Here is a 12921-nt window from a genome sequence, read left to right on the forward strand (position 1 = left end):
TGAGTCTCTTTCATCAATGGATTATTAAGTTGTAAAAAACTCTGCTGTAACATCTGCTAGATAACATCTGCTAGATAATTGAGAAAAAGATCATTTAAGTTTGTCTCTTCACCTCCCTCCTCTCCCATCATCCCCACTTCACCTGCCTGATATCTTCAAGCTGACATCTTCCATTTGTACTCTCGTTGAGCAAAAGTCCAATGAGTATTGGTTGTAAAGTCTTCATTGATATAGGTTTTATAAGCCATTTTCTAACTACTAAAGTCATGGTTCCTTCCAAGAGGGGCATCTACACGGAAGAACGTTGTTAGGTTTAGCAAGATAGAATAATATCTTTTCTAGATGAAATAATTACTATTTGCCACAACCTCTGCAAAGGTTGGTTGATCCAAAGGATTAAGTGAAAAAGCTTATGTAGGATGAGGTGAAGTTTTAGTAGATATCTCTCCGATGTCGTGATCTTAAATATTTTATTATTCGTCACTAAGATGAGAGAATTATTACTCATCATGATATTAAGGATTTTACTTACTGGAAAAATAATGCTGAGGATATAATAGAGGAGAAGAGTGTTTGATTGTTTTTACCTTTGGGTGATTAAAGTGAATCTCTTTTCCTAGGGAGGATGGCACCTCAGTTGAAGAGACAAATGCAAAAGGATTGGTCCCCATTAGCTTAGTAAGGGATTTGCAAAGCGTGGCATGAAGTTAACGGTGGCAATCGCTATTTACTGGGAGATGGATCACAAGCAGCTTTCGGACCGGTCTTGATACCCCATCAAGCAAACACTATGCAGTTCGGTAAAGTGGGATTTTGGTTTAGTGGAGGTCACTTTTGATCCTTTTAATTGTCATTTTGAGCGGACAAGAGTGAGCTAGTTTTTAATGAGAAAGAGAGAGAGGAGATTGTGTTGAGTTAGCAAATCTTTGAATGAAAGGTCTGTCATGTGGAAAGTTGCCTCCCTTGTCCTTGCGAGCCGACGCATTTAATCTCCGTTCAATTGGGGGAACAGGCTGGGCCTCCATTGACTCAACGTATCTGAACCAACGATCGCATGGGCCACCGAGACCTCAATATCTTGTTCCTCAGTGTTTAGTGCAAGGACCCAACTAGATACGAATCATATCTGGCCGGATCTCTCTTTGGATTTGATGGGTCGCCGAGGGCGTTTATAGGATGAGCAATGAAAACAAAGAACCTGTCTCCTTCTTGATCAGTTTTCCATGGCTGTTGAAGCAGAGGCAAGGTTCCATGTCCTGGCTGTGGATGATAGCATCATGGACAGGAAGCTCATCGAGAAGCTCCTCAAAACCTCTTCCTTTCGAGGTAATTAACTTCGCTCAGTCTCTGATGCCTTCATCAATCCTTGCTCTTCACTTTTATGACAACAAGTTTCTATGCGTTTTTGGTGCTTCAGTTACCACGGTGGATTCAGGGAGCAAGGCTCTTGAATTCCTGGGATTGTCAGCGACTGCTTCATCAGAACATCATGTAATTTTTCTGATCCATTTCAGCACCTCAATTCCTTCTTCTTTTCCATTTTTTTTCTCCTTTGGTGTTAATTTATCTTGCTGATGCAGGAAACAGAGGTGAATTTGATCATAACAGATTACTCCATGCCAGGGATGACAGGGTATGACCTTCTCAAAAGCATCAAGGTATACTTCACCTTTTTTTGATGCAAAAAGTTCGTCTTGTTGTTTCAAGAATCTGATGAGAAATTAACTTGCGTTCTTCAATTGCAGGGGTCATCTGCTTTCAAGGACATTCCAGTAGTGATTATGTCATCAGAGAACATGCCTTCCAGGATAAACAGGTGAGAAAGAAAGAAAGAAGTTTGATCTCAATTCATTTTTTTGTATTTAATTGAATTCTAAAATATTCTGAGGGAGTTTCTGCAGATGCTTAGAAGGAGGAGCAGAAGAGTTCTTTCTGAAGCCACTTAGGCTCTCGGACATGAAGAGGCTCAGGCCTCACATACTGAAAGGGAAATCGAAAGAGGGACAGCTAAATCAAGAAGAAGACTGTGAAATCATCTGCAGAAGCATCAGACATGACAATAGCAGTTTCTGCAACAAAAGGAAAGCCAGGGATGAGGACTCTGCACGAGAAAGGAGAAGACTAAGATTCTGCTATCTGGGGTGATCAGTTCCTGAGAAATGATGCCAATTTCCAAGTGATAGAGCGATTTAGAAATAGGAAATGTAAAAACTGGAGAAAGGTTTCAATGGACTTTGAGATTCCATTGATGTGATTTTATTTCTAACGTATTTGAACATAATAAAAGCGTTAATTCTAAAATATAGCACCTACGTATGTATATATAATCTGGCACTCTGTTTCTATCGATCCATTGAAGCAAACAGGGGTAAAGATTATTGTTCACGATGACATCTCTCAGCCCGATCATCCGTCCGTCAAATTTTCCATCCGTGTAAACGGGCCCTTAACATTTGAGGATTCGTCTTCAAATCCCGTTGGAGGAGATCCACAAACATCCCCATTTTGATTTCTCCTCGTATTCTTAGCCCCCCAAGTTCTCCTCCCTTTTACATTTGGCCGACTGATGGCCCGTCTTGGAATTCTTCCCCCCTTAGTCCTAGGTAGTGCGTGGCCATGGATGTCAAGATCCGTGAGTTCTTAGACTCGGTTGGTTCCTTCTTTACCGGCTGTGATCACATTCCGTGGAGTGACCGCGACATCATCGCTGTAAGTCTATCCTTCGTCTGCAAAAAATCTAACCACGTCGAATCCCCCTTCGTATGCTTCGTTTTCCTTGTTTTTCTCTCTCGCATTGCTCGGAACAATTAGGACATTCTCAGAAGCTGTTTTCGTGGAGCAATTTGTCTTCTTTTACATTCTTCCCTGATGCTGTAGTGTAGAATTCTTGATAGGACGAATTGTTTTTGCTTACTTTAGCTAACCGATCGAACTCATTCGCATAGGGTTGTGAGAGAGAGGTCACAGAGAGTGGAACTGCGGAGACCAAGAATGAGGGTCTTATGAGGTTGTCCGGGGCTCTTGTCCATTCCATGTAACACCCACGATAAGCTATACCTATGAGTATTTTTCCTTTAAAATAAAAGACAAAGAGAAATGGAAATAGAAATTAAAATGAAATAAAAAGAAAGTGAGGTTAAGATTTGAACCTTAAATCTCCCACAAATAATAGAGTTAAATTGGTGTATGATAACCACTAGAGTAATGAATAATAGATGAATAGAAAAGAATGAAAATTGTAGTTAAAAGTAAGAAGATAATTAAGTAAAGGAACAAGAGAAAACCAAATAGTTTACCTCCTCTTCCTCTTGGTTAAGGAAAGAAGCAAGCAAAAGCAAGTTGCTTTCCTTCCTTTTCTTTTCCTCTAATTTCGTGGGAATTAAGAGAGGGTAGAGATAGAGAGGTTAAGGGGATGAATGAAGACATGTTTCATTTACATGAGAAATAAATAGGATTGAGAGAAAAAAAGAAAATTGTTAATCCTTCCTTCTTCTTCTTCCTCCTCCTTCTTTCTCCTTCATCCTTCTCCACCGAGACATAGAGCCCTCTCTCCCTCATTTCTAAAAACCAAGCTAAGGATTTCTCTCCAAGGAAACTAATTCCTAAGAAGGAATCTCAAGGTTTACTCCTTACAAGAAAGAGGAAACAAAAGAGAGAACTAGGAAGAGAAGCTCCTTCTTCCTCCTCACAAGGGTACCACTTTCTTTAGGATCAACAAGCGAAAGGATGTAAGTATCCCCTCACCTATGGTACAAGTTGTTTATGTTTTCCATAAGATTAGAATGCTTAAAACTTAGGGTCACAAGGTTGAACTTTCGGCCAAGTATAGATGAAGGACCTAGGAAAGCTTAAGACCTAAACTAACCATGTTCACTATATCCTTATGATATGTATGCTATGATAAGAGATTAGTTTGGTGTTCTTATGCTTGTATGTTGCCTAAAACTTAATTTCATGCTCCTAAGGTGTTCGGCCAAGTCATGAATAAAAGGATTAGGGAAGTTCAAGACCTAAATAAGCATGTTCATTATGTCCTTATGATAAGTACCCTAGTATAAGAAGCTAGTTAATGTTCTTATATTGTATGTTTATTTAAAACCTAGATCTATAATTGTGAACTTTCGGCCAAGTATAGATGAAGGACCTAGAAAAGCTTAAGACCTAAACTAACCATGTTCACTATGTCCTTATGATATGTATGCTATAATAAGAGATTGGTTTGGTGTCCTTATACTTATATGTTGCTTAAAACTTAATGCCATACTCATAAAGTGTTCGGCCAAGACTTGAAATAATGGATTAGGAGAGGTTAAAAATTTAAGTTATCATGCTCATGATCTTTTCTATGAAATGGTATGAAAGATTCTAAGTGTTTGCATGCTTGTATGTGTTGGAACCTAGTGGTATTATCCTATAGGGTTTCGGTCATGATGTGAATGAAAGACCTATGAGAGCTTAAAACTTAGTCTAACATGTTCATGACTCTCCTTAGGATATGATATAAAGCTAACTTAGGGTTATCATGTTTTGATGTTAGTTTGATATTCATACTTGTATGTTGTTTAGAGTTGTTTTCCTCTTCATGAAGGTTTCGGCCATGAACAAATTTTAGAGTTCAAGGAAGCTAAAATTCAATCTAGCATGCTCATGTATCTCCTTATGATATGATATGAATTTAGCTAGATATTTATGCTTGCATATGGCTTAGAGCTTGGTTTCCTTTTCTTGAAGGTTTCGGCCATTATCCAAATTTAGGGTTCAAGGAAGCTTAAAAATTTAACCTAGCATGCTCATGTATCTCCTTATGATATGATATGAATTTAGCTAGGTATTTATGCTTGCATGTTGCTTAGAGCTTGATTTCCTCTTCATGAAGGTTTCGGACATGAACAAATTTTAGGGTTCAAGGAAGTTAAAAATTTAATCTAGCATGCTCATGTATCTCCTTATGATATGATATGAAGTTAGCTTGATATTCATGCTTGTATGTTATTTGAAATTTATTTTCCTTCTTCATGAACCTTCGGCCATGATAAGGATGATTTCATGCATGATCATGTCTTTTCTATGATAGGTGATGTGTTCATTTACTTATACCTATGAACCATGCATGATTATGTCTCTTACAATGTGCTATGTGCTCAAGTATGCATGCTTTATGATATGACAAATAACATGCTCATTTATGTATGCTTATGATCCATGCATAATAATGTCTCTTAAGATGTGCTATGTGCTCAAATATGCATGCTTTATGATATGATAAGCAAAGGCCTAAGAGTTGCTTCCCTTTTTGTTGGGATTAAGAACACTCTTTATGACATGATAAGTGAAGGGCTAAGAGTTGCTTCCCCTTGGGGACTAAGAGCACTATTCATGATATGATAAGATATTGATCCGGCGGTAAGAATGGGGGGCCCACCTTCTGAAGGGTCCCAACCTAAGGACGGATGGAAGGCTGGCCAAGCGGGTAATGGTCCGAGCGGAGCTAGAGATAACTCATCCATGGGCTTGGGTTTCCGACGCCAAGGCAAGAAGATCGAAGGGCCGAGCGGAAGTCCGCTCGGCTGGGACCGAAGGGCCGATCGGGTGGTCCGTTCGGCCAGGATAGGGGCGAGGGTACAAAGGTGGCCGAGCGGCCTATGCGCTCGGCTCGGGTTATGGGATATCAGCAGAAGCATGTCTGATGAATAGGCCGTACACAAGATCACACGATGGAGGATCTTGCCGTCACATCATGGGAAGGTTGATACAGTAGCAGTATGGCCTCAAAGACGTCTTCCTGACAGATCCATATCTGGGCATGCCTCTTCTGACAGACCCATACCTGGGCATGGTCAAAGGCGGGTGGTTACTTTGACTGGCGCGCCCAGGCTTCTTCGAGAGGTCTATATAAGGTCTCCATTTCTTCACCGGAGGTATATGAAAAATCTTCATCTTGAGGCCACCTATTCGTTATTCCTCGCCTGACTTGAGCGTCGGAGGGCCGTCGCCGGGACACCCCTCCCGGCTCGGTTTTGCTGCAGGTTCGCCGGAGCGCTCGAGGATCCAGCAGGGAGCGCCACGTGCCCAGTGTCCGTTGACTCCTGGTTCGGACAGGATCAAATTGGCGCCGTCTGTGGGAACGCGCCTGATCTGGAACGTGAAGATGGACGACGCCGGAGAGTTCTGCTATTCTCATGACCTAGGTCAGTTTTTTCGTTATCTGTTCTCGGTTAGTTATATGATCTGTATTAGTTCTTCGAGACGAAGGCCCCCGAGCCGATCGGCCGGGAGGTTTATATCCGAGCCACAGGCTCGAAGACGAAGGCCCCCGAGCCGATCGGCCGGGAGGTTTATATCCGAGCCACAGGCTCGAAGACGAAGGCCCCCGAGCCGATCGGCCGGGAGGTTTATATCCGAGCCACAAACTCGAAGACGAAGGCCCCCGAGCCGATCGGCCGGGAGGTTTATATCCGAGCCACAGGCTCGAAGACGAAGGCCCCCAAGCCGATCGGCCGGGAGGTTTATATCCGAGACACAGGCTCGAAGACGAAGGCCCCCGAGCCGATCGGCCGGGAGGTTTATATCCGAGCCACAGGCTCGAAGACGAAGGCCCCCGAGCCGTTCGACCGGGAGGTTTATATCCGAGCCAGGGGCTCGAAGCCGAAGGCCCCCGAGCCGATCGGCCGGGAGGTTTATATCCGAGCCAGAGGCTCAAAGACGAAGGCCCCGACTGCTCAGCCGGAGGTATATTGTATGAGCCAAAAGCTCAATCCCGAAGACCCCGAGCCGTTTGGCCGGGCTGCGTAGGTGATACGGGCTAGACGCTTGAAATCTGAGACCTCAACCATTCGGTTAGGTCGAGATTATCGTAAATATCCCTGAGCCGTTCGGCCGGGAAGGGTATCACGAAGACCCCGAGCTGTTCGGCCGGGCTGCATACTATTATGGCAGGATGGGAAACCAAAACCCTGCGCTGTTCAGGATGATAGAGGGAGGTTATTGCCTTGGCTGAGTACTACCTCAGGGAGCGAAGGCCTGAGCCGCTCGGCCAGGTACATTTTAGCTGAGTACTACCTCAGGGAGCGAAGGCCTGAGCCGCTCGGCCAGGTACATTTTAGCTGAGTACTACCTCAGGGAGGTACATTTCGGCGCTCGGCCAGGTACATTTTAGCTGAGTACTACCCCAGGGAGCGAAGGCCTGAGCCGCTCGGCCAGGTACATTTTAGCTGAGTACTACCCCAGGGAGCGAAGGCCTGAGCCGCTCGGCCAGGTACATTTTAGCTGAGTACTACCTCAGGGAACGAAGGCCTGAGCCGCTCGACCAGGTACATTATAGCTGAGTACTACCTCAGGGAGCGAAGGCCTGAGCCGCTCGGCCAGGTACATTATAGCTGAGTACTACCTCAGGGACTGAGTACTACCTCAGGGAGCGAAGGCCTGAGCCGCTCGGCCAGGTACATTATAGCTGAGTACTACCTCAGGGAGCGAAGGCCTGAGCCGCTCGGCTAGGTACATTTTAGTTGAGTACTTCCTCAGGGAGCGAAGGCCTGAGCCGCTCGGCCAGGTACATTAGGAGACCGACGAGCACCGTCGTTAAAAATCGAGAGTCGGGCCGGCGACTATAAACCTCCCGGGCGACCGACCAAGAGTCGGGACGCAGTTGGGCCGGCGACTATAAACCTCCCGGGCGACCGACCAAGAGTCGGGACGCAGTCGGGCCGACGACTATAAACCTCCCGGGCTGAAGACCTCTGCACGGACCAGCATATCATATATTCTATCTCCCCTGTTCGGGGTCGAGTTATCACCGAAGGCCCCCTAGCTGATCGGCCGGGAGGTTTATATCCGAGCCACAGGCTCGAAGCCGAAGGCCCCTGAGCCGTTCGGCCGGGAGGACCAGTATATCGGACCAGTATATCATACATCTATCTCCCCCGTTTGGGTCGAGTAGCCGTCGCGAGCATCTATCTCCCCCGTTCGGGGTCGAGCAGTCCTCGCGGCCCGACATCTATCTGACCGATCGACGTCACCACGGTCGCACGCGCGGCATCGTCCGCCCGGCATCTATCTGACCGATCGACGTCACCACGGTCGCACGCGCGGCATCGTCCGCCCGGCATCTATCTGACCGATCGACGTCACCACGGTCGCACGCGCGGCATCGTCCGCCCGACATCTATCTGACCGATCGACGTCACCACGGTCGCACGCGCGGCATCGTCCGCCCGACATCTATCTGACTGATCGACATCACCACGGTCGCACGCGCGGCATCGTCCGCCCGGCATCTATCTGACCGATCGACGTCACCACGGTCGCACACGCGGCATCGTCCGCCCGGCATCTATCTGACCGATCGACGTCACCACGGTCGCACGCGCGGCATCGTCCGCCCGACATCTATCTGACCGATCGACGTCACCACGGTCGCACGCGCGGCATCGTCCGCCCGGCATCTATCTGACCGATCGACGTCACCACGGTCGCACGCGCGGCATCTATACATCCGATCGGCAGCATTACGATCGTTCGCACGACAGCATTCGTCCAGCATCTATCCATCCGATCGGCATCATTCCGATCGCTCGTTCAGCATTGCCAACTCCTCGCTACTCGACTGGCGGACCAGCATTTTATGTTCGCTCGTTGACCATTCTCGATGCTGCTCATTCAGCACGTCAGGCCAGCATTTCATGATTGACTGATCGTCATTTTCTCTGTCGCTCGTTCGGCGTTGTCCGCTCGCCGTCTACTCACTCGATCGACATCTTTCCGATCATCCGTTCGACCACACCGCTTGATCTAGGTCGCACGCCCGGCCTCGTGCCGGTCTACTCAACGTCCCACGTGCCGCTCGGTCGGCTGTCAGTTTACATGTCGAGCACTCAGCGTGTTGTCGTTCGCTCAGCATCTATCCACCCGATCGGCATCACTTCGATCGTCCGGTCGGTATCTTCGTGGCTGCGTACTAGGCATTGGTCCGGTTACAGATTTGATCCGCTCGGCACGAGTACTGTCTCATGCGACACCATTATTATAGCGACCGGTCGCTGGAGACAGTATACTTTGGGTTCAGCGATTTGATTTTGATATCGTGAGCGGTTCATCCCTTGGCGATAGACTTGTCCAGTCAGTCGGACTCACGCCTCCTTCGACTAGACTTGAAGGGGAGGCTTGTGTTCCGGATATGAATGTGGCATGGGAGGAATTAAGGGGAGGTCAAAGGGTATTTGGGTAATTGGATGTTTAGGTTTCTTTAGGGGATGAAGGCAAGCACGAAAAGGAGGGGGCTCACGTTTTGGGTGGCTGGGGCCGCCGAGGAGAAACGGAGGAGGGGGGTTTTTTCGTGCTTTTCCGCCGCCGCCACCTGCGGTAGCAGGATGGCCTCCACCGCCATGGAAAGGAGCAGCCAGTTCTTCATCATCCAGGGCCGCCTCCTTCGAGGATCGCTGCCGACAAGCCACCTCTTCCTCCCTCCTCTCCTTCCTCGTCGGTAAGCCTCCACGAACAGACCGCCGCCCTTGCGACGTCCAGCAACCGAACCTCAGGTTCTCCTCGTCCCCGTCTCTCTTCTCCACGCCGACAGCGCCTCGGAGCACAACCAGCGCCGCCCTTAGTGGACACCGCCTTCGGCGGTTCACCTCCTCCTGCGGTCGTCGCCGCCACCTTTCCCGCACGCTGCCACCTTCTCCCGCAGCCACTGCCGCTGCCTCCGGCAGACGATACTACCTCCGGCAGACGATACTACCTCCGGCGGGTGCTGCCACCCCCGGCGGCCATCACCGCTGCCTCACGCCGCTTCTGGCGGCTACGGATGCCATTGCCGAGGCCCCCACCGGATAGCGACATTTCTTCTAGCAGCGCCATAGTGCCTCCGGTGGACAGCACTTCCGGCGTCCAGCGCCGTCACCTCCGGCAGCCCCTGTCGCAGCCATCGACAACTCCGGGCAGCACCGTCACCCTTTGAGCAGTCGCCTGCCGAGGGCTCAGGTATCGTACTATGTCTATATGCCGGCCTGCGAGCCGAGAGTGTATTCGGCCTTCGTGCCGCTGTTGTATGTCGGCTTGCGAGCCTAGGTTATAGTCGGACCGCGTGTTGCCTTGCGGATCTATATTGCGCCTGGCTTCAAGTCATCATGGCCAGCTATTCGCCTAGTGGACATTTATCTATTATTTGGGGTCGCGACGACGCAGTCAGCTCATCCACCCATCCGAGGGCGCCCCCCTGGGCCAGGGTACGTTCTCGTACCTTTTCTGCATTTAGTTAATTATTTTGTCGTTAGTATTCGATTGCTCATATATCTGTGGGATTCGCCTCGAGCACCGAGGTACTAGAGGCCGGGGCGACCCGGTCGCTGGATACAGGTACAGTTGACCGGAGGAGGACCTCTGACGATCCGGTCAACGTAGAGGACAGCTCATCGACCGGGTCATGGGGATGCAGTCAACCTTCCAGACACGTCATACCGGCAGGTTCGTTTTCTCAGCTTCCAGACATGATCAAATTGGCGCCGAGCTGCTGCCCATGACGACCCCGCTATACGGGTTTACTGGCAACGAAGTTCAGCCGGTCGGACAAATTCGGCTAGCTACCTCACTGGGAGAGGAGCCGCTCAGAAGGACCAGGACAATAAACTTCGTGGTGGTCGACTCTCCTTCGTCCTACAACGTCATTTTGGGACGACCGGCGCTTAGCGAATTCCGAGCCATCGTCTCAACCTTCCACCAGAAGATGAAGTTCCCCGTCGAAGACAAAGTGGGAGAAGTACGGGGGGATCAGTTAGCAGCTCGGCGATGCTATATCGAGATGGTCCGAGCAGAATCCAACTCTGCTCGGAAGACGCCTCGAATCGAGGTAAATGTCATCACCGAGAAACCTCCTGCTTTAATTTATGATGAAAAGGAGGTGGTTCAGATTCATCCGACCCGATCGGAGGCCACGACTTTTATCGCCTCTGATCTGAAGGAGGAGCAAAAGGAGGAACTGATCCAATGCCTCCAACGAAATCATGATGTCTTCGTCTGGTCGACACATGAGTTGCCCGGAATTTCGTCGAGCCTGGCGCAGCATGAATTGCATGTCCGCCCGGACGCTCGGCCAGTGAAGCAGAGGAAAAGGGATTTCAGTGCCGAGCAGAACGCCATCATCCGGGCGGAAGTAGAGAAACTTCTGGAGGCCGGCCACATACGAGAAGTGCAGTTCCCGAGCTGGTTGGCTAACGTGGTATTAGTCTCCAAGCCGGGCGGCAAGTGGAGAGTCTGCATCGACTTTCGGGACTTAAACAAAGCATGCCCCAAGGACTTCTATCCTCTGCCCCGGATAGATCAGCTGGTGGACTCTACGGCCGGCTGCGAATTAATTTGCATGCTTGACGCCTAGGGAAGATCAAGAAAAAGTAAGCTTCGTAACGGCCGACGGCACATATTGCTATAATGTGATGCCGTTCGGATTGAAGAATGCCGGGGCCACCTATTAACGCTTGATGAACAAAGTGTTCAAGGAGCAGATCGGGCGTAATCTGGAAGTCTATGTGGACGATATTCTCATTAAGTCTGTCCGAGCGGCCGATCTTCTCAAGGATATGGAAGAAACCTTCCGAACACTGCGCAAATATGGAGTCAAGCTAAATCCCCAGAAGTGCCTGTTCGGAGCAAAAGGAGGGCGTTTCTTGGGGTACATAGTGACCGAGCGGGGAATCGAAGCAAATCCCAACAAGGTGAAAGCTCTGCAAGACATGCCGCCCCCAAGAAATACAAGGGAAGTACAACGGCTGACCGGTCGGATAACTGCTTTGTCCAGATTCATCTCCAAAACCGCCGACCGGAGCTTACCATTCTTCAAGATCCTGCGCAAGGCTACTAAATTCCAGTGGGATGAAGAATGTGACCGAGCATTTGAAGAGTTGAAAACATATTTAAATTCTTTGCCTGTACTGGCCAAGCCGATCGGGGGTGAGTCACTTTATATATATCTGTCGTCAACTGAGCATGCTGTAGGCTCGGCACTTGTGAAGGCGAGCGGCGAAGAGCAGCCGGTGTACTTTTTAAGCCACATTTTGAAAGATGCTGAATCTCGTTACACTGGGCTCGAGAAGTTGGCCTTTGCTTTGGTTCTAGCCGCTCGGCGCCTTCGACCGTATTTCTTGGCTCACACCATCATTGTCCGGACGAACAGTCCACTCGGAAGAGTACTGTTGAATCCAGAAGCGTCCGGACGGCTCATCAAGTGGACGACAGAATTAAGTGAATTTGACATCCAATATCAGCCCCGCTCGGCGATCAAAGCCCAATCCTTGGCTGATTTTGTGACTGAAGTGCAAAGGCCAGAGCCGGAAGCTATGTGGAGAATATATGTGGATGGGTCTTCCACTCGGCTCGGAAGTGGGATTGGAATATTGCTGCTCTCACCTCAAGAAGAGAAGATGCACCTATCCGTCCGGCTGGATTACCAGACTACCAACAACGAAGCAGAGTATGAGGCCCTCATAGCCGGATTGCAGGCAGCCCGGCATGTGGGTGCCGGTCGGGTGACTCTCTATTCGGATTCGCAGTTGGCCGCTCAACAACTTTCTGGCACCTTCGAAATCAACAATGTTCGGCTTAAACTCTACGTTGAGGCCTTTGAAAAACTCAAAGCTATTTTCCGAGAGGTTCTTATACAGAAGATCCCCGAACGGAGAACCAGGCAGCAGACGAGTTAGCTAAACTCGCGAGTTCAATAACACCAGTTGCCATTCAGCCACCAATTGAAAAAGTACTGCTGGTGGCGCACGTCGATCGGATTCAAGGCCTCACGTTTCCAAGCGACTGGAGGACACCTATTATAGAATTTCTCCGTTCGGGCACCACACCCTCCGATGAATATGCAGCCCGGAGAAGAGCCGGTCGGTTTACACTCATCGGAGATCAGCTTTACAAGAAAGCATTCTCGCGCCC

At 49.0% G+C, this 12921-nt stretch overlaps 2 protein-coding genes across 2 annotated transcripts in view; both read left to right on the plus strand.

The window, feature by feature from the left end:
* The first annotated feature begins 1133 nt into the window (after positions 1–1133).
* On the plus strand, positions 1134–2301 carry LOC121982449 (two-component response regulator ORR9-like). Its single transcript, XM_042535512.1, has 5 exons — positions 1134–1326; positions 1418–1491; positions 1581–1658; positions 1746–1816; positions 1902–2301. The coding sequence occupies exons 1-5, from the start codon at positions 1224–1226 to the stop codon at positions 2143–2145; spliced, it is 570 nt and encodes a 189-aa protein (XP_042391446.1). The 5' UTR covers positions 1134–1223; the 3' UTR covers positions 2146–2301.
* A 222-nt stretch (positions 2302–2523) lies between these two features.
* LOC122042844 (mitochondrial fission 1 protein A-like) overlaps positions 2524–12921 on the plus strand; it is a 30170-nt gene continuing 19772 nt past the window's right edge. Inside the window, exons 1-2 of the mRNA XM_042603178.1 lie at positions 2524–2709; positions 2946–3034. Of these exons, the coding sequence (XP_042459112.1) occupies positions 2617–2709; positions 2946–3034 (182 nt within the window). The 5' untranslated portion in view covers positions 2524–2616. The remainder of the gene's footprint in view (positions 2710–2945; positions 3035–12921) is intronic.

Source organism: Zingiber officinale, chromosome 1B (genome assembly GCF_018446385.1).
Source record: "Zingiber officinale cultivar Zhangliang chromosome 1B, Zo_v1.1, whole genome shotgun sequence".
Taxonomy (NCBI): domain Eukaryota; kingdom Viridiplantae; phylum Streptophyta; class Magnoliopsida; order Zingiberales; family Zingiberaceae; genus Zingiber; species Zingiber officinale.

What these genes read in the sequence shown, in the direction of transcription:
- LOC121982449 (XM_042535512.1), top strand. Translation starts at nt 1,224, where the DNA reads ATGGCTGTTGAAGCAGAGGCAAGGTTCCATGTCCTGGCTGTGGATGAT. An exon ending in CAAAACCTCTTCCTTTCGAG is followed by an intron (nt 1,327 to 1,417) that starts GTAATTAACTTC and finishes TTGGTGCTTCAG; the next exon opens with TTACCACGGTGGATTCAGGG. An exon ending in ACCTTCTCAAAAGCATCAAG is followed by an intron (nt 1,659 to 1,745) that starts GTATACTTCACC and finishes CTTCAATTGCAG; the next exon opens with GGGTCATCTGCTTTCAAGGA.